Below are 21,276 nucleotides of genomic sequence, written 5' to 3' on the forward strand. Positions count from 1 at the left end.
GAATAATTAACGCTGAATTTTCTTATTAATTTTGTGTTACTTACGCCAAGGTTTTCTTATACCCACGTGAACGCCCTAGTTAAAATAAGTAAGTTCAGGAGTGAAATGCGCTACATACTGTTCCTTCTTCCAGACTTCTATATTGGATACAGGTTTTGGTGGAGGATTTTCCTAGCTTACGTCGTCGTCGTTGAAACACAATTTGTTTCGCAGAGAAGGCGCTCTATTTTTCGCGAGTTCTCATTTTCGGTTTCGCTTTCGGGTAACCAATCAAAAACGACCAGCCTTGAGGTGACGCCACGCTCGATTTCTACCCGGCATGCATCTTGATACACGTGTCTATCACAACAATGGCGTCACCGGCGCTCGGTCTTCTGACTTCTCTCGTTCTGTTGCTTCTAATTGCTCAAAGTTTAGCCGGGTAAGTGTTCAGAAACTACTTCTATACCACAGAATAGTGGTATTAATAACTGTTGTCTGCAGTTTTATGCTTTATGTGGCTTTCAATCGGAGTGATGGGCTTTAATGGAATGAATGAAACCCACGGCTGGTTCTCTCCAAGTGCAGTGATTCGCTGTCAAATCGTACTCACAGTCTAAATAAGTGCATGCGCTTACATAGCCTTCATTCCTTTCGTCAGGTAATTTAAGCCAGGATTTACAGCTTCGTTACCGGTTCGTATAAGTACCGGCGCGGTCTGATCGCTGAACGAGTGATATGTTGTTGGCTATGGTTCTCACCACGTCAACGTTACACGACCGAGTGTGTTGATTAGAACATAGGAGCTTTGTAAATTTAGTTCGAAGCGTGCAATAGAGGAGCTTCTGCAGGAAAGACGCGTTCTTTTCGGGTATCTGGACGTGATTTATTTGGTGCTGGGAGTGCTTTTGGTTGCCAAGTGTTTTTCGTTGCATGTCCTGTGGCACGATGTTATGAACGGTGGGTTTAAATCGTTTACGGGCATTTTGCTTTCAGGAGGGATTTTTACAATATTCTGGGCGTGCCGCGCTCAGCTAGTGTCAATCAAATCAAGAAGGCGTACAGAAAACTTGCCAAGGAGTTGCACCCTGACAAAAACAAGGAGGATCCTCACGCACAGGAGAAGTTCCAGGACCTGGGAGCTGCGTACGAAGTTCTTTCGGACCCCGAAAAACGAAAAACGTATGACCGAAGTGGTGAGGAGGGATTGAAGCACGACGCCTTTGGTGGCAGCGATCCCTTCGCAAGGTACGAATTTTCGGTGTGCTTTTCACGGTGTGTAACTAAAATGGATATCCTGATCAGTCAGTCCTGCGTTAAATTGCGCCAACTGGGAGAATATTACTCGTAACCGGCTGCACCCCCATGAGTGGGAATCCGGGCTCACCCATAGTTTGGGTACTTTCTTCACGCGCGTGAGCCGGTTTTATCTATGCTGAAGCGAGTCCTTGTCACCCATAGGAAGCACATTGCACTAATCCGCCGGTATGTAGTGAGACTTGACGTTAGGAAGTTGCACTACGAATGTATAGACTGTTTTGTATTGGGGGGGGGGGGTATTTATGAACAGCCATTCCAGCTTGTCTGAGCTTTGCATTGGGCATGTAAAATAGTCTGTGCGGAAAGTTGGGCAGGTTGGTAATGGGATAACTGAGGCATGTTTCCTAGTGCAAAAAAACGACGCGAACACAGAGAATGTGGACGCTAGCGTCTGTCCCATCCGCATTCTTCTCTGTGTTCACGTCGTTATTTTTTTTTTTTTTTTCCCCGCTAGGAAACATGCCTCACTTAAAATAGTCTGATTGCCAAATGCTTTGCTTGCTCATTGGTAGCAGTGCTCAAAATGATGGTAGCGCCTGTCTCATCTGTCACCGTCCTTGTCTTCTTTGCTCTATGCCTTCATTTAAGTATGTACCGACTTGTCCAACAACATGTTTTATTGGAATACTGTTGGAGTCATAGAGAGATAATGTGTGGCATTTGTATTAAAATTTGGTAGAAATTTCGCGTTTTTCGAGGCCTATCCAGTGCCTGTGCCTTCGTGGTTCATAGGCTGGTGTTTTCACCAAAGATAAACCAGCTTGCCCTGCACTTCTTTCACGCCGATAGCCTGTTCTCATGTTATAACATTATTGTGGGTTGTGACCTTGCAGTTTTCCAATTGGGGCCCTTGGAGAGATGAGGATACAGTTTTTGTTGTGCATTCAGTACCCAGGAATGGTGGCTCTTATGTGAATTATGTATTAGGGGCAGCTAGTGGGAATACTTTGACATTTTTTTTAGTGGCAAATATTATGCTGTATTGTGCATTGCTCTGAAATATGAAGCAGTCTTAATTCTGGAAGAGCTTCACTTAATGTCGCATCTGGAAAACAGTGTGCTAAAAGCCGCAGTGCACACCTTGTTATCTGTGATTGCGCAAACAAGAAAAAGATATGCACATTCACAGAAACAGGTCATATTAAGCACCCACCGCAGTGGCTCAGTGGCTAAGGCTTTGTGCTACTTAGCCCAAGGGTTCGATTCCCGGCTGCCGCGGCTGCTTTTCTGATGGACGCGAAAAGCGGAAACGCCTGTGTGTACGAGATTTCGGCACACATTAAAGATTCCCAGGTGGTCAAAATTAACCCAGAGCCATCCACTATGGTGCGCCTCATTGCCTGTGAAGCGTTGGCGCGTTTAACCCCACAATCAATCAATCAAAGTCATAGTAAACGTAAGTCATCTACACGTGCCAGGATTCCTTGGTACACATTTCTGCTGAAATTGGGGTGTGAAAATATACTTACCTGCTCATAAGGGAGGGAGAAAATCAAACTTTTCTACTCATGCCAGTAGTCAGATAGTGAAAAGTGCTTACACCACTAGCTCGAACATGTATTATTCAAAGCAAATTGCCCCCCCCCCCCCCCTCCCTTTTTTTTTTGTCACCAGTTGGTATACTTTGCGGAAGACCAGTGCAGTATGGTTGTTGCAGTGTCCCGTAACGCTTTGATTCGATAATGGCAAACTGAAGTTCTAGGGGTTGTCATATTGACTTTTTTGTTTTTCCTGTCTAAGATGGTTATAATTGTACCATGTGCTGTTTAACCTGGAACCTCTGATTCAGGAAGTCATACATGATCAACAATAGCTGCTGTCATCTTCATGCATTTTATTTTCTTTTTCAAATAAATGTAACCAATTGGCACCAGAAAACTTGCAAATTCCGCACAGCTGATGTTACCTTGCGTCAACATGGGTAACTTGTTGTTTCATGCAAACTTGGCAATAGATTGCCTTTCACCCGTTATCCTCACCTGAGAAAGAAGTGTGGGATGTCCACAGATTTTTTCCGCTTTGTAACCTAGGTGGTTAAATCTAGAGCCCTCCACTACAGTGCACCTCACAGCCCAAGTGGTGCCCTAAAATTTTTATCAACAATTCCATGTGCAGTTTGTTTTAGCGATTACATAATGCCAGCAATTAGTATCTGCATATTTCTAGTATCTCGTACATTTACAGCATTGCATTGTGTACAATAAGACGCTGTAAATGTACCACCACATGAATTAGAAACGCAGTGGCCAATTTGTAATACTTATGAGGTTGGTCAAAGATGTGCATCATTTTGTTCAACTGTAAGTACTCCTTATTCTCAAGGACATGAAATTCACTTAGTATAGACACTAACAACTAGCCCATGTCCCTTTCTCGGCTGGGCATCAACGTTTGCACCGTTCCTCCCTGGTTAGCTTAGCCTGTGGCGTGTTCCCTTTGCTAACTCAGCTCTAAAATGATGCAACGGCCCAGTAGACGTCACCTCCAGCCACCCGTTTGGTAAACTAGGCAATCATCGTGGGAGGGAGGTCTGCCACTTTGCGCAGCGCTCTCCTGTGTGTCATCTTGCCTCGAAACCACGTCTATGATGTAGGTCATGTTTCATGAGACGGATTGCTGACTGCGGCCATGTGCAAACTGCATGTTTCATGTTAACACATTTTCCAGCTTGTTTGCTGTAACAGAATGCCCCATAATTTTCATGTGCGAAGGAGACAAGGCTTGTCTGTGTATTGTATTGTGTTATTATGCAGGGCAGCTGGGCCATTTATACAGGAAGTTGTTGGGATGTAAATGCATTGATAGGAAACCAAAAGTTCTCTTTTCTGAGGCAGTCTTGCTTTGATAGCCGTGATATTTTCCTGCTGCTTGTATGGGATATGCACAAAAATTTGGGTTGTGTAAAACCTGTACAGACCTACAGAAAAGGCATTTTGAAACCTTCAGAAAGCGCAACACTGAAAAAACGCGGGACGAAGAAAGGGAACACAGGATGAGTGCTAGTTGGTGAAATTGCACTCCAACTCGCCATTCTGCTACAGAAAAGGGTACCTTATATGAGATACCACGCTCTTCACGTGTCAGCTCGCCAACGTGGCCGTCACTGGCACGCACTTTTATTCTAGCCACATCTTTTTTTCGTCAGTCACTCGCAGCAATGAGTACTCCTGAAAAGCTTCCTTTTTTATTATTGTTGTTATAGCGTAAGCTGCTGCTAATCAGGCCATTCTCCGTGCTTCATTGCGGCCCCCTTGTTTCTGTGCAGCTTCTTTGGTGATTTCGGCTTCTTTGGTGAGGGTTCGAGAAATGAGCAGCGTGAAATCCCACGGGGCGCCGACGTGGTCATGGATCTCTGGGTCACCCTGGAAGAGCTGTATTCCGGCAACTTTGTGGAAGTGGTGCGGAACAAGCCAGTGGCCAAGCCAGCCAAGGGCACCCGGCGCTGCAACTGTCGCCAGGAGATGGTCACACGCCAGCTGGGGCCGGGCCGCTTCCAGATGATGCAGCAGACCGTCTGCGATGAGTGTCCCAATGTCAAGTGAGTCAACCGTGCAATGCACATTCAAGTGCGATTTTTGCACACGCGTGAAGCGCATGTTATGGTTTTCCCTTGCATAATGTCGTTGTGCCCGATGTGTCTTCGTAGGTTGGTGAATGAGGAAAAACTTCTCGAGGTGGAGGTTGAGGCTGGCATGAGGGATGGCCAAGAGCAAGTTTTTGTTGCAGAAGGTGAGTGTTATGAACTTCCCTTACAGGGGCTTTGAGGCAGAAATATAAAAGTTGGTCTTTGAGGTAATTATCGATGTGTTGGGCCTGGACACAAAAAAAAAGTGCAAATAGTGAAAGTGTGAGGATGCTTGGCAAGTTGCTGCATGCTGTTTAGTGGAAAATAACCTTTAGTGTTCTACGAAGACAAATTATGGATGCATTGGCACCACTGCAAACAGTTAACAAGCATTTAAAAAAACTGAAATAAGAAACCGAAACAAAGCCTTTTTTGGCTGTATTGCCTGGAAACACTGTCGGCTCGGTACCCGCCGCGGTGGCTCAGTGGCTAAGGCGTTGCGCTACTGAGCACGAGGACGCGGGTTCGATTTCCGGCCGCGGCGGCCGCTTTTCTGATGGAGGCGAAAAGCAAAAACGTCCGTGTGTGCGAGATTTCGGCGCACGTTTAAGATCCCCAGGTGGTCAAAATTATTCCGGAGCCCTCCACTACGGCGCGCCTCATCGCCTGCGTTGCGTTGGCGCGTTAAACCCTGCAATCAATCAATCTGTCGGCTCGGTGTTCCCAGGCAACCTCGATACTTTTTAGGAGGCACCCAGGCAGCCTCAAAGTGCCTAAGAAACGTTTTTGCTGCTGCTTCACTCACATAAAAACTTGTGCATTCAAGCATTTTATTTCATCACTTCAACATGCTTTCAATGCCTTTGGGTGATGCAGTGAAGGCTGATTGGCTATTGCATGTTCATATGCATTGGGAATTTTTGCGCTTTGCGTCACCTAAAAACTAGTGTACATTCAGCCAATAGATGCATTTGCTGAATTCCAAACTGTGTTGGTTAATCTTTAGCCATTCTTGTACTTTGTACTAACTAAATAGTTAGTGCTGCAAGGTCAAAAATGAAGAAGGGGGTGCAGTGATGAGACACTGCTTTTCTCCTTGTTCTTGCAGCACTGTAGCTTTAGTATGGATCAGAAACTCACCCATTACTGACTAGATGCGTGAAGTTGTGTCGGGGAAAAGGAAATGTCAATTTTTTTCTGTCATGTGGAAAAACAGGGGGAAAATACAATGGAAAGAATTGCATTATTGTTGTGAGCTAAGCTATTTCCGAAGAGCATGTGTTCAAAAAGAGTATTCATGAAAGTTCAAGGCAGGCAATGAAATTCAGTGGCCACTTTTTGCGTTGTGCATTGTGCTTAAGGAAATGACATGGTTGATGTAGTATGTTTTGTAGTTGGGCATTGTGCCACATCATCGTAACGTGTGCTAGAGGGGTTGTTTCCTATGTATGCACGGTTTTCATGCTTAGTTATTTTCATGCACGGTTTTCATGCATTTATACCTTGAGATACAGTAAAACGCCATTAAGGCAAACTCAAAGGGACCGGGAAAATTTTTTCACCTTATCAAAAATTGTCTGAAATGCACGTTTTTTGCATTGTGCATGTTACAAGAGAGCAAAAGTGTTTATGTTAACCATGAAATTCGTCTTAACCAAGCTCATCTTTGCAAGAGCCTGCTGTATCCCCAAATTTGGATGAATATCCTGTGTGCACAAAAAGTTAGCTCGAAAAGTATTTTGTCATTTGTTTGTAGTAATCTAACAGCCTGAAAAGGTGTTTGAAAGCCACATGGTTTGTTTGAACCCCATTAGTGTTATTTTGTTTAGGTAGCCTTTTCTTATGGGTGTTTGGTCTGCAGGGCATTTTAATTGGTTGCTTTTGTGTCTGTACAGCATGAAATAAAAAAGATTTTAACAAGATTTATGTGCAGCAGACATTCCGTACCAATTTATTATGACATTTAAATATCATCATGCTAACTTTTACATTTATTGCTTGCCATGCAGGTGAGCCTCACATAGACGGTGAGCCAGGGGACCTCAAGTTGAAGATACGAACTATGCCGTAAGTCCTTGCGATCCTTCCTTTTTTGTTCGCCGATTGGTTTCAAACCCACAACTGCAGCACCCATTGTAATGTCTCATGGCCACTCAAAACGCATGTTGCTTGTGGCAGCGACAGGCTGCTGGCATTTTGGTTATTATTGAGCTCTTATTGTCATCCGTGTATTGCAAAATATTTAAACTGAAAAAAAAAAAATGTAGGAACGCCTGTTCTTATCTTTGCTTACTTTTCGCTGGTAGGCAAGATAGCCGATGCTTACGGCTGCTTTATTAGATGATGTGAGCTCTGAGGATTGTGTTCACCCCAGGCTTCATCACCTTGTGTTCTATTCCAGGCACCATGCTTTTGAAAGGAGAGGGGATGACCTCTACACAAATGTAACCATCTCACTAACAGATGCCTTGGTGGGATTCGAAACGGAAATAACACATCTAGATGGTCACAAGGTAAGTGAAAACTTGGCATGACTGTGCCCAGAATTTCTGCTTAAGCTCATATGAATACCATCATTATCAGTGGCAACGTGTGTGTTTCTCGCATAGAATAAATTTCATAGGGCATTTGGGCAGCCGGTGTAAGCCAATAAAGTACCTTCAGTACGTGTACCTTAATTTTTGAGAAAAAGACTACGTTTTGCTTTTGTTGCTCGCCACTATAAGTCTGTGAAGATTACAGCTATGAATTTTCTGTAGCCCTCAGTGGCACTGGCTTGGGTCTGCAGGAACGAAAAAAACACTTTTTAGCCCATTAGGTTAAGCAGTGCTTTCGATGTGATGTTAACCACATTGAAAATTGTGCTTCACGTCTCATGGAGGTATTAAACAGCTATAAAACAAAAACTTGAGTATAATTTAACAAAGTGCTTGCGCTAAAAATTTGAGAATAAACCCAGCTTGGCTCATTTTTCTCACTGTTGGTATGGGTGTATGCTGTGCCTTTTTTAATCATAAAGCTTTTTTTTTTGTATGCATTTTTGCAAGAACAGTTAGATGCTTACTCATTCCATTGTTGTTTGCAACCATTAGGGGTAGAAGCCAGATAGTATTGCTGTTTCCTATGAGGGGTCATCAAAGCTGTAGCGTGCCATAAATGGTGTAATGTGCTATTTCTTGCTCTAAAAGGTTTTTTCTTTTTTTTCTTGTGGGGCTTTACGATTTCGGTAGTTTCAGAAGTTCGGAGCGGGGGAAACTGAAACAGTGCTGTCCCTTGCTATTTGTTGATTCAGTCTCGTGCTACGAATAGCTAGGCTTCAGTTTGCTCAATTTGTAGTTTTTTGTTGGGTTGAACTATGTACATTTTTTCTCTAGCCCCTGTTTGCTTTTTTTTTCTTCTTAACACGCCATTTTGTCAATTTCATTCGAACAGCGTGCTTGGCAGGAGAAGGTTCAATGCATATGCTGTGACCCATGATTAGGTGCAAGATATATTGTCACGAAGCCAAATTGCATCCAGAACACTGCAGATAAAAGAAGATTACTTTTCTCCCTACCAAAGGAGATAACTCGTGCAGCGTAAAGAATGAAACACACGGTTCACTTGGCCCACGGATGACATAGACAACACAGCCCGGCGCAGCTGGTAGGCAAAAACAAAACATAAACACACCCAATGCATGGTTCGCAGGCAATATCATACCGGTTGGCCACCTGGCCCTGTCTAATTTTAATGTGAAGGCGTTCATGGCCCAGTGAGTGAAAGAGTTGGCGTTGAAGCAGTAAAGTGGCTCCTAAAACTAGGTGATAAGGTGTTTCTAGGCACGTGTGTCACATTAATGAAACACTAGAAACGGACCATGCTGGTAAGGAACTCCTCGGCATGAGCCCCACTGGCCTCACCCAGCAACGCAACTGGCACCAGCGGGCCAGGCCACTTTTCTGTTGCAGTTGACCATTCGGTAATGTCATCCAAATGATTGCCGTCTATGGCCAACATTCTAGTGTTGAAACTGTAAAAAACAGCCCGCACCAATTACTCAGCGGCGTTCAGTGGGACATTAATGCTTTCATTATCACAACTTATAAGAAGTGCTTAGGTGTCCCCAGACTTTTTCTGTTTTCCCCCTCAATCGGTGATCCCAAATGTGCAGGGGTGGGGCATAAGCACAGGCAGCACACAGGTGGTGAGCATCATAAGAAGTGGGAGATGTTCGCTCAGCCCAATGCAGTTGCAGTACCTTCAGTATGTCCGTTCTTGCATAGCGCATCCTGGAGCATCGTGAAGTGCTTCAGCTTGTTGCTGTTCTCACAGGTTCCATAAGCGCTTTGTGACTTAAAATATCATACCTGTCAAAGCTGCCTGGACTTTCGTGTGATGGCAATGCTTTTTTTCTTCTTCTTCTTCTTTTAGAGTCAATAATCAAAGCTGGCATTTCTCTCGTTTCCCTTATTTTTTGGGGGATGGGAGATGCAAAAGAGCACATCACACATTGTGAAGAGGGACCACCCACAAACTCGTTCATGCAACAGAGGGGCTACCGCATAGGGGAAGGGGTAGAAATTGCGCGTGCCATTCCAGAGCCTGGTGGCTGCTGGCCGGACAGGTTGCGTAACTTATCGCCCCCATTCATGCACCCCCCCCCCCCCCTTCCCGTCTGACCAACGTACACTTTAACACAAGGGAGTTGCAAGAATGTTGGGCTAAGGGAAGGTAAATAGTCTGTGGCAAGCGACCCTGTGGTGCTCACGGCTGTGCATGCTCATGCGTGTGGTCGCATTCCAGGTTGTAATCGCACCACCATTTGGGCCAAACACCATGATAAACTTGTTTGCAAGGTTACAGGAGCCCATGTTATTAGCAAACTAGATAAGCGCATTAGTTTTCTTTTCCTTGCACTGTCTCCGGGGGAGGTTGCATATCTGGACTAAGTGCGATGCCTTCTCAGTCATGTACAATGTAGGAGTTCGTGTTATCTGTGTTATGACAAGTACACTGTTTTCCCTGTAATAAAAGTCAGCTATTTATAAACAAATAGAGCACCATTTGTCGTCGAATAAAAGCCGGAAGACCTCAAACAACTGTGTCCTTTCAGTTTAAATAAAAAGGTATTCAACCTTGGTGACCCTGTAAAATCATTCTGTTTCTTGTATTGTGTTGCGACGAGTTGTCATAACAGTTGGCCCTGTTCTTCCCCTAATGCTATTGCATTCGTGTCTCATAATCGTTTTGCAACTGTCTGCTCTGCAGGTGCCTATCACACGTGAGAAGATAACTTGGCCTGGGGCGAGGCTACGCAAGAAGAATGAAGGCATGCCAAACTATGAGAACAACAACCTGAAGGGAACGTTGTACGTGACCTTTGATGTGGACTTTCCCAAGGGTGACCTCAGTGCTGAAGACAAGGAAGGTGGGTGTCCGTGTGATCCTTTGCCTTTTTCGGGGTGCCTTTTGCACACTCAAGTTCACGTGCTGTCTGCCAGGGGCCATGCAGTACAGTCTTGTGCGCAAATGTCAGGCTGAGGGAGTATAAAGCCTCAAGTAAACTTTGACTGTTAAGTTTAGAGTGTTTCTTTGCTAGGTTGTGATAAGCAGAAATTACCGACACGTTCCACTCCCCAGTCTGCCCCTTAGTAACGGGAAGGTCATGGTGGCGAAGGCAGTGGCAATGCACCGTAACATGCACGCACGTGTGCCAAGTGTGTCATATCCTGCTGTTCCAGATGGACAATAGCTCGTCGTTCTATTGTCGTACTTCTCCTTTAATGCCGCATCTCATTATGAGGGGGAGCAGGATCATGCTCTTTGCTACACGCTGTGCTAACATGAGAATTGGAAAAAAGGCAAAAAAAGAATTACTGCTGCCAGCATTCAGATATGCAGCCTCCCTGCAACACTTAATCATGCTTGTAGTTATTTATTTTACTGAATTGTATAGGAGTGCAACTGAGGTTCAGTTAGGAGAATCCTTTTTCCTCAAGAACCTGTGCATTAATAAGGAAAATTCATAAAAACGAAAGTCTCAGTCATCTTCACTTGCTGCTTGGTCTCAGTCGGTGTGCTGCCGCGAAGGGTGAAAGGCCAGGATAAAGTTGTAATGGAGGAGGGCTAAAATCTGTCCATTCATGCACTCAGACAGATTTTCCTCTGTAGCAACTTTTACACATTTTGTGATGAAATGAAAAGTGCAGTTGCAATTTGAGAATGCTGACAGCATAAGCTGCGAGTCATTTGGATGCAGCTGCCATACTGCTTTCTCTTATACAGATGTTAGGGAAGCATTCAGGATCTTAGCCACCCTCAAAAAGTGAGCCACTAGCTCTCGTTCCGAGAATAAACAAATAGAACCTTTCCTGGTATCACCGAACAGGGAGCCCAGAATATCAGTGATCATATCTGTGGCCAGAAAGCCGGGTCAACATGGCATCCTTAGCTCCAGAAGTGAAGCATGTTGGTTGCCTAAATTCTGCACGAGTGCAGTCTGAGATGTCTTGTGCAGTGTAGAAGTGAAAGAGAAAAGATTATAAGCACTTTATTAGGGACTAAGGTTACACTACATGGTGCACACCCAGGTGTTGTGGCCATAATTGGATGGGGCAGTCGCTGCTGACATGATTCATTGGCATGTTTGAGGTGGGCACAAGAGGGGATGCAAGGCGGAGGATCCTAGCAATTGCTAAGCCTGCAGTGTGTGCATACCCCCTGTCCGGCCCTAACAAACACCCACACCCCTCTTCAGACCTGCCCCCTTGGTCAAGTAACATATATTACGAATGGGGCATAAAGGGGCCGTCAGGGCTTCCTAATGGCCAGACAAGTTTTGTATCTGTTTCACACAAAAAGTAGAAATACTGCACAAATCAGTAATTTGGTTGACACCATGCTATTGATAGTGTAATACAGCAAGATCTCATTAATACAGGTGCTGCATAGCTTGAAGAAGTGTTCAAATTATTTGTGTATATGGAATTTATCGAGGGGGCAACAAGTAAAACAGCTTTGCCATGCTTGTGTATTCCCTTCCCCCCCCCCCCCCCCCCCTTTTTTTATTTTTGTCCTGTTTCTGGCACTGTTTGGTCTAAAGGGTACACTTCACAGTACACTTCAGGGGCGGTATTCTCGTAACTGCCCCTTTTGAAAACGTCCCTTTTGCGCCCCTTTCATCATGACGTACTTACTTCACAGTACACTTCAGGGGCGGTATTCTCGTAACTGCCCCTTTTGAAAACGTCCCTTTTGCGCCCCTTTCATCATGACGTACTTCCGGTTAAGAAGTGGACGTTGGCAGCACAGAGGAAGATTGGCAGGTTTGCCGCGCTTGCGTTACGTCACTTCCGGTTGTTTGCTTTTAGCCAATCAGGGCTCGCCAAAAGGGACACTTTTGAAAGGGACGCAAAAGGGACAAAACTCGAGAATACCGCCCCAGTTTAGACTGTGTTGTCAAGTTGAGCAAAAACTGCATTTAATTGGGCCAGAAGATGGGTGGCCACATCTGAAGGCACTTTCTCACACTCGTGTAATGGTGTTGCCGTGCAGGCAGCACAGGCATGGCTTCGATCACCCCCCTTTGATGCGTCCTGCCAAATGCTCCTCTCTGCCTGTGGCGCTCGCTATCGGTGATGCGGCGGCAGCGTCTCGAAAACGAAAGCGGCAGTGGAATGAAAACAGATTCGTTCTAAGGTGGTTCGGGTCAAATAAGAAGAATAATGGGTCATTTTTCGGCACTGCATGCGACACAACATGCTGCAGTGTGTTATTATTGGATATGCCTGGTACCAATGTGGTGTTTGTCAGATGGTTGTCTGTGACAATACGAATAATGAAGAACCCCACCTCTCCAACAGCTTTCAGCACACTGACTATCAGGTTACGGAGCCGGTCATGTTTCAGGTTCTTGGCAAAAAAACCCTACAGGGATAACGTAAGCTGTGGAAAGCCCCCCACATGACAAAGCAAAGAAGCCTGTTGGCTATTTTGGCAGTGCCACCGTTTCGACAGTTACAGCCTATATCAAAAGCCCAAAAAGATGTCTTTTTTTTTTCTTCTTTCCCTTTTGCTGTATTGAAATTTCGTAAGTCATGAGGCTGCGGGATGGCCCCTTTTCTCATCACAAGCTTTGTCTCTCCACTTGTAGCTGTCTCTTTAGCCTTCTTACACCAGCCTCTCCTGTAGGAGATCCGACGAACTTTTGCAGCGTGCTTCGACACAGCAGCTTCGGCAGTTTTCTTATCCGCACATGGTCATAACCTTTACAAGGTGTCGCCTTCCACAGCACACATTCCCGCAGCATGGGCTCCTGCCAAGTCAGCCGCACCTTACCAAAGTTTATAATCTGTTTCATGACAAATTTACTATTCCTATCTTCTCCTTACATGGCTTTTGAGAGGGTCTTTAGATCTCTCACAGCTCGGTTGTCCTCATATTGAACTTTTCCTAATTCATCACAAGTTTTTGAAGAATTTGCAAGCGCTCATTTAGTCTCTGCACTTTCACTTCAAGGCTGTGTGCGTCTGTGCAATATATCCAACCAAGTCTTCTGGCATTCTTGACTTTTCATGAAAAATCCACTTTCCAAGTATTCATGACCACCCACAGACTAGCCTGAAGCTATGTTTTCTTGCATCTGGTATCCACTGGCTGCGCGTTCAGCGTCAACTTCTTGTAGACGTGGGCTTTTCGCTTTTTTCGGTTCTGCCACTAACCCTGGTTACCCTTAAATTCTCCATTGCGTGCACGGATCATGTAGGGCGTAAAGCAGTAGTTTTGTGCCCCTTAAAATGAGGTGGCACCATGTAGGTTGGGTAGGACGGAAATCGAGTCGGCACGGCTGTTGGAAGCAGCAACCTGCACTTCATTCCTATCTTGCAATCGTCTGCAGCGAAGTAAAGCGATCGCATGACAGTCCTAAAGCTTGGCTGCCACTAGGTGCCCTTGACACTCCCTTGTTGAGAAAAGGTTCTGCAGCCAGGTATTCCAGAGGTTTTCTTTGGACGGCAGCTTATGGGAGCACAGGTCCGGGTTTCATAAAGCATTTGACTTACAAAGTGGCTTGCAACAATTTTTAGGTAGGCATCGCGTGCAGTGTAATTCAGTCGCAGGCCGGTAACCCTAGCAGCAGTCTTAATAAAAGAAAATCGAAGCTGCATGCTGACCAGACAATGTGGGCAGGTAAGAGTGTCGCAGAGCAGAAAGGATACCCCTTTCGCACGAGGCGGTGCAAGCAGGTGCAAGGCGCTTTCTTCACCGATAAGAAGTGTCCCCACCTCCCACCATGGCCAGCAAGTTAACTTCTTTCACGCGAGTTGTTTTGTCCATGAGACGAATGGACAGGCCACACCAAAAGGGGGAGATCCAGTGGCCGCGGCATAGGCAACACTGCCTGTTTATAACCTTGCCTGTCACGTCAGCCGCTTTCCAATGGGGCAGTAGGGACACCTGAGGCATGTCCGCCAGCTCGTGCCTCACCATGGATCAGTGAAGAAGCCATGGAGATGCAGGACTGGCACTTTGTGGAGGCTGTGCAAGCCCTGTAAATCGTTTCGTATAGTTTTTAGAGAATCGGCGCTGCCTGGCGGACACAATTCAGGCTGGCAGCACGCAGAAAGGCCAGCAAGCGAGGAAGGGCAGGAGAGTGACAGGAAAGTGGCTGTTTCGCCATTTTCAGCTGACCCGGTAGGCAATGTTGTACAGGCAGCATTGCTACTGCTTAATTAACTGATGGCATGAAAGAAACATGCAAGTTTGAAATGTTTACAGATTTTCAAACAGGAGTAATTGAGCTCGAAATTCGACGTGTTGCTCTTTTATACAGCCACGGCAGTCACAAGTGGCCGTGGTGCAGAAACTTGTGGGAACTCGGCTGTTTAGCAGCGAGAACCCCAGAAGCTCAGCACATGCGACTTCCCTGTGTGGCTCCTGTAGCAACGCGACATTGTCAGAATCTAAATAAATATCAGGGATTGAGGTCTGAGAGTTAGTTTAGGTTTAAGTTGTCCAAATCTGCCAAAATATTAACCTCAGCTTGTAGTTGTCCAAAATGAGCATTAAAACCTACAGTCACGTCGTTACACATCTGAAATAGTGAAATTCTTTTAGTAGGGTTAAACGCCAATAACCTAATTCTAGGTTTTCCGGTCCATAGGCAAGTAGTCGAAATACCGACTGCCCGTGTTTGCCATGTAGTAAGGGTTAACAAGTGAGTACCGCATTTACTCGCGTAATGATCGCACTGTGAAGTTTGTCGTTAAAGATCGATTTTTTTAATTTCCCGTGCAATGAACGCACCCTGAACTAGCTGCAGCCATATGTCGTATGTGTGCCAAGTCTGGCTGATGATGGTCATATGTACCTCTGTTTCCTTCCCTTTCAAAGAGGACATGGCTACACTATTGTGGCAGACTTAAGCAAGTCTGCCACAATAGTGTAGCCATGTTGATGAGGAAGAAATTTCCTTCTGGCGCGTTCCGTAATTCATGAGAACTCTGCATTTTGCGTCACTTCGTAAAGCAGCTGCCGGCAGTGTGCAGAGTTTTTAACAGGTTTTTGTTTTTATTATGTTCATGAGACCTATCGTAAAAATTTTGACCCACAACTTGCTTGCGTTTTCTGTGCTCAAAAACTTTTCGGGAAAAATTTACCCTGTGTAATGAACGCACCCCTAAATTTGCATCAAATCTTTTGAAAAAAAAGTGTGATCATTACGTGAGTAAATACGGTAGGTAGTTGATTTGTTCTTTTATGCAAGTTCTTCTGTAATGATGCCATTTTTTTACCTTACCAAATATTGATGCGGTATGAAATGCCCGTCTTTAGTGTGTCTGTGTGGGCGTGTTGAATTCAAGCTTATGCAGTTTAATCGATGAGGTCTTAACTCTTTCGCTACCGCGCCTATCAAAATCGATCAATTTGATCGATACTTTTGGGAGCGCCTTTTCATAGCGTTCCAGGCGTTTCTCGAACAAGTAAAGCTGTTCGGAGTTAGATCAGAAAATGGCCTTTCAAAATCAGTTTTGTTTTCATTTTTGCAACGGAAACGTGATTTTTGACACGCTTTTGAATCACCTGGTTGTGGAAAAGGGGCGTGGTCATCGCGCCTCAAGGCTACCAACGAAGAATGCGTGCAACTCGTAATTACTCTGCACCAGCGCTTGTTTTTTGCTATCAGGGCGTGAATGGGGAACTAGCAAACGATTTTCAATCGTCAGGTTCACGCTCTGACAGTAATAATCCCAGAAATCGGCTGAAAATGTCAAGCAGTGCCTGGTTGCAAAGCTACTTTATGATTTTAGGCAGTTTTATTGCCTTTGCGCAAGTTGTCCTATGTACTCTGGTAGTTCTACTTACCCAAGGACCATTCCCAAACAGTTTACAACAGTTTCGGTTTCGTTTCTGCATCGCGAAATTCATATTTAGCGCAACTACGCAGTTACCCAACTTCAAGGCTAACTGCCATGGCGCCTGAAGCGTCCGCGACTGATCCTCGAACAAAGCACGCCGCTCCTCATTTCCCCCCACCCTAACCCGATTTATGCGATAAGAACTTCAGATGCAAGTCAAAAGGTCACACCCAGTCGCCAGATATCTGTTCCGCCGAGGACAGCGCTTCAAACCGGCCTTACACTGCCAGCTGTTCGCCTTCCAGTTTCGTTTTCATGCGAGGGTATATCCGGGTGTCTAATGTTGCTGCTTAGTTGAACTGTCTATTCGGACGGAGTCTCTGATAAGTTTTTGTACTGTTTCATTTGAAAAATGTTAGGTGGCGCTGCAATAGAGGAGGCTCGTTGTGCTGATCTTTTTTAGCGCGCGACTGCTACTCGGCCAAAGATCGCAGGGGACGATTCTAGCTCATCGTACCTCATTTTTGCGAGCAAGGCTACAATTGCGAGTAAGAAGATGATAATAAAGCTCAGCTTTATGTTTTGAGAGATAACTGACCGTGAACGACAACGAACATCAGCCACGGCGTTCCGTTTTCAACTTCATGCATGTTTTTTTCTGCATCGCGTGCTTGTCCCAAATATTGTGCTCGCTGTAAATGCAAAGTCAGCCATTGACAAGATGTTTTTACGTTATGTGGGGGCAAATTGGTGCCTCTCATAACGTCAAACCGCCAGATTTATTCCAAGGAACCACCCAAAATTGCACAGTTTGAATTAGAGGTTGGGCTTCACCGCATGACACGAGCACCGTGCGTGCTAACATTTTTTTTTATATCTGAAAAACTGTTCCGCGCAAGTCGACATTTTTTTTAGGGTGTGTTTTTGAAATGTTTCCCTGCAAAATGTATATTCTAATTTTTTTCTACTACCGGTGGTTTGATATACACAACTCCTTTTTTATCATTTTTTTCGACAACTTGACAAAACTTTTGATTTTGATATTTTTTTTCACAACTATGATGTATGAAAACCTTTAAAAAACTGGTGTTATTGGAAAGGCTGTTAAATAATCTGCATTTTGTGCTCCTGCAATTAGTGCCTAAATAATTTTTTAGCAGAAAAAAAAATGTTTTCTTGGACCCCCCAAAATTGGTCAATTTTCTGCGGTAGCGAAAGAGTTAATCATTGACAATGTCTGAAGATTTGGAAATACACAATCATGAAATTATTAAGAAATAATCTTCCCGAAAATGTTGACTAGTGTGCTGAAACCTGCACTTAGGCTGCGTCTGCAGTGAAATTTTTTCAGTAATAAAGTTAATTCCCAAGGCTACATTATCCCCAGCTTTGCGTGAACTAATGCACTAAATTCTAGTCCCAGCCGATCTGCTTCTTGATGCCGAATAATTTCAAGGGTGCCAATAAAACAAGGGAGTGTAAACCCAATGACGGGGTTTATTTATTCCTTACTGCTGTGCTTGGTTATGTGAGCTACACAAAAAGCCCCATTACAGAGTGAAGTAGCTGGTACCAAGTGATAAAATTAGTTGTCCATTTCCCAGAAGCAATGCAAATGACAATCACTCAGGTTGGCACGGACAATCTCACTCCATTTTTATCTTTTGGCTTGCTAAGGAGTCATTTAACATAAAGTAATGTATCACAAATTTGTAGAGTGAAGCAAAATGCTGAATTTAACAGCTTTGGTGAAAATTACTTTCACTAAAACACTTTTCCAATGCTCCAAAGAATGCATGCAAATAAACATGACCTGCTGGTGGAGCTCATCTGCAATTCAGCGAGCTGGCTTCTCTATGGTCATCACTGTGCTTGTGTCACGCATGCATAACTGGTGATCAGCGGACGCGTGGCTGCAATTCCAATTTCTACCTTCGTCAGGCAGTAGTTATTTCAGACACCACATAGCAGGCGAAGCTTCAGCATCCTCCAAATTTTTTTTCCTAATGTGTGTCATACATCACGACGTATAGTGACCTGTTTGTTGCGAGTAGTTCAGTTGTCAATGGGATCACATGCCTAATGCTCCTTGTAAGAAGAGACATTGGTGGGCGGTGTGTTAGTGGAGCCCGAATGGGGAGCAGGAGGGTTGTAGTGGTACTGCTGCTTCTTGAGGATCCCTGTGAGGGACAGCGATGTGTAGTGCGGCAGCCAAGTGAGGTTCAAGGTCCCTCTCCTCAAGGGGAAAGATGGTGTGCATTTGGCCCCACGCCCATGGGAGGAGCGTGTGCGTGTGTTTTTATTACAGAATGTTCATTCTATTCATCTACAAAATTCATCTACAAGTGCATCTCGAAGTCTCTCTACCTGTTTATCCCTATATGCCTTCTGACCAGGGCAAATTTAGTAAGCTAAGATGCTTGATTGTCTTCATCATTAAATGCAATGCATAGCTGACTCCGTGCAAAAATTTCCTCTAATGTATGCCACACTGCATCATTGTCATAACGTCGCAATGTGCAAAATGGGGCATTGGAATGAGGAGTAATGTGCCATGTATGAGGATAAGGAGTGATATCCCTCAACAAAATGGTGTGTCGTCTGATTCCCACTAATGCCAGGAGGGAATTGATATTGGGAGTGCGTTAGGGTCTGTGTGTATGCTTCACCTGGTGTCCTTTTTTGTGTGTTTTTTCCCAGTTCATTTGAAGGAGGAATGGAAACTTTTGTTTTTTATATGCCTAATTGTTTTTTATGAGGCAGTGCCTGTTGGGGTGGCATAGAAATGCGCGTACCACGTCTTTCTGAGATTCTCTTTCACCTTTCCCCCCTCTCTTTTTTCAGCCATCAAGAAAATACTTAAAGAGGAGAGCAAGACTAAAATCTACAATGGACTACGGGGGTACTAGTGTCATGTGTGGATGGACTGCCATAGTTGTACAGTTTTTTTTTTTCCTTTTCATATGCAATTTATTATCCCTTCTGTGGAGGGCACTGAGTAGTCTGAAGCATGCACAGGGTGGTTTAAAATGTGCAATGCTCAAGTGTACAGGTTGTTTGAAACTCTGGCCACATTGTTTGTCCGCGTTTTTTTACTGTTTTTGTGGTTCAATGCTCGCACTTAAAAGGAGAGTGAGTAAAAAATAAAAGCCAAGGTTTGTCTGCTGCTTGATAGAAGCCAGCTAAGTCAGTGCTGTTCTGTTTTGTACATTCTGGCCTAACAGTTTTTTGGTAAGCCCAAAGGGCGACCGTTGACTTCGGCCTGTCATTATCAGGCAGCATCGTCACAACTGTGCGAGCTCAATCATATAAGTTATTTGTACGATGGCTCTTCAGCCTCTCTCTCTCTCTCTCTCTCTCTCTGTCTTTGTTTTTTTTTTTTCACTGCTTAAAAATATAAGGTGCTGTGGTCAAAGATTTTCCCATGTTTGAGTGGATGGGGCGTTCTTTACGTGAAAACTGTGTGTGGTGGAAAATGCACAGCTGCTGTTTTTATCATCTTCCGTTCCTTACTGACTAAATCGCACATACTCTACTGCAGTGTTCATGACATTATACAGGGCCGCATTTTTTTATGCCATTTCAGAGTGCAGTGTTTCATTACGACCACAGTGTGTGTTGAAATAAAGCAAGGAGTATGTAGTGTGCTTAGGATTATGAAGTCATGTGAAATAAATTATACTTGTTATACACAGAACCTGTGTGCTTGGGAATGAACTGCTTTGGCATGCCTCAGAATGTGGTGCTTTGGTTGCCAGAATTACTACACCTACATTAACATGACTTTCGGTGGGTGCACCAGCTGCTGTTAACCAGTACCAGAGCGTTCACCAGTGGAGGAAAAATTTTAAAACCCTTGTCTAATATTTCCTCAATTGTATGGATATTCCAGTCAGGTTGTTTACTTTAAAAGTGTAGCAAACGGGTTTGAGCAGAATTGAAGCAAGTTTGGGAAGCAAATAGTATGTTCAAGCTGACACTAGATCTTGTCTATACTTATTCTACTTCGGTCGATTTTTTTTTTTGTATGTCTGCTGGCCATTTCCGGCTTGGCCAATCCCCTGCATGGACACATGCAATCTCGCAGCTAATGCTGGTAGTTTTGGCTGAGAGGTTGGAGGTCGTTGACCGTCATTGCCACTGCCAGCGTTGTCGTTTCAGTTTCATCATCTTCAGTCATTTCCTCGTATAGAGGTCTGATGGCCATTTACAGCTTCTTGGCTGGTCACTTGGGAGGACGTGCAGCTCAGCTATCTAGTGAATTGAATAGCTTTTATTGAGATGAGGGTGGATTTTTTTTTGTTTTTTCTTACGAGGAACATAGAATCAATAAAGGCCCCTTGGCCACAGTTGTGGAAGAAAGGAAGAGGCGGTGGGGATCTGTCGGTCATGGATGGGAGTGGTTGCAACTTGTAGTTGAAAAACCCTAGAACATGCAAGAAAGAAATTCGGGTCTCCATAAGGGGTGGCATCAGGAGACAAAAGTTAGGGGGCAGTTGATGAAGCAAAGTACATAACGATGTGAAAGCTGCGCTATGCCAAGTTAGGTGTTCCAGAACACATTTAGGCAACAACAGGGACAGTACAGTGAATAGTTGGAGTGGCACCATTTCCGCAATGCAGTGGGAGTGTGTAGCCATGGCCTCCTTTATACTTAAAGGAGGCCATGGTGTAGCGGATGGTCTTGTTAACGAGGGTTTTTGCGGAGCGGGGTAGGGTCGGGACACCAAACAGGTAACCAGCGACTGGTTTGCAGCGAGAAAATCCGGTGAGAACGCCTAGCAAAATCCAGCTGGTGGCCCACATTCTTTCTTCATATTCAAATCAAGACATGCATGTTTAATTCCATAATTGTTTTTTTTACATTTACTGCATGTCGTCTAATGCACCTGAAGCCGTGCCATTCTTCCGGAATGGTTTCCGTTGCAGATGCATCATGTCACTCTTTCGAAGTAAAATTGCACTAAAATTTTAAGAAAAAACATTTTCTTAAAAAATGTTTTCTTAAAACATTTTCTTAAAAGAAGCTCCTTTTCGGGTCAATATTTTGGTTTAACTGATTAGTTGAGCATTTGA

At 44.5% G+C, this 21,276-nt stretch overlaps 1 protein-coding gene and 1 long non-coding RNA gene across 2 annotated transcripts; one reads left to right on the forward strand and one right to left on the reverse strand.

The window, feature by feature from the left end:
• Nucleotides 1-296: 296 nt before the first annotated feature.
• On the forward strand, nucleotides 297-19,897 carry Shv (DnaJ heat shock protein family member shriveled). The gene is made up of 8 exons (XM_077687537.1): nucleotides 297-421; nucleotides 976-1,227; nucleotides 4,565-4,837; nucleotides 4,946-5,028; nucleotides 6,874-6,931; nucleotides 7,266-7,377; nucleotides 10,115-10,274; nucleotides 19,045-19,897. The coding sequence occupies exons 1-8, from the start codon at nucleotides 351-353 to the stop codon at nucleotides 19,107-19,109; spliced, it is 1,074 nt and encodes a 357-aa protein (XP_077543663.1). The 5' UTR covers nucleotides 297-350; the 3' UTR covers nucleotides 19,110-19,897.
• On the reverse strand, nucleotides 4,462-6,038 carry LOC144155859 (uncharacterized). The gene is made up of 2 exons (XR_013319665.1): nucleotides 6,005-6,038; nucleotides 4,462-5,112 (listed from the first exon to the last, which is right to left on the reverse strand). It is a non-coding gene; the product is annotated as an uncharacterized LOC144155859 (long non-coding RNA).
• Nucleotides 19,898-21,276: the final 1,379 nt, after the last annotated feature.

The sequence above is a fragment of the Haemaphysalis longicornis genome, unplaced genomic scaffold (assembly GCF_048455015.1).
Source record: "Haemaphysalis longicornis isolate Haplotype H1 unplaced genomic scaffold, Haemaphysalis longicornis Haplotype H1 scaffold_1, whole genome shotgun sequence".
NCBI lineage: Eukaryota > Metazoa > Arthropoda > Arachnida > Ixodida > Ixodidae > Haemaphysalis > Haemaphysalis longicornis.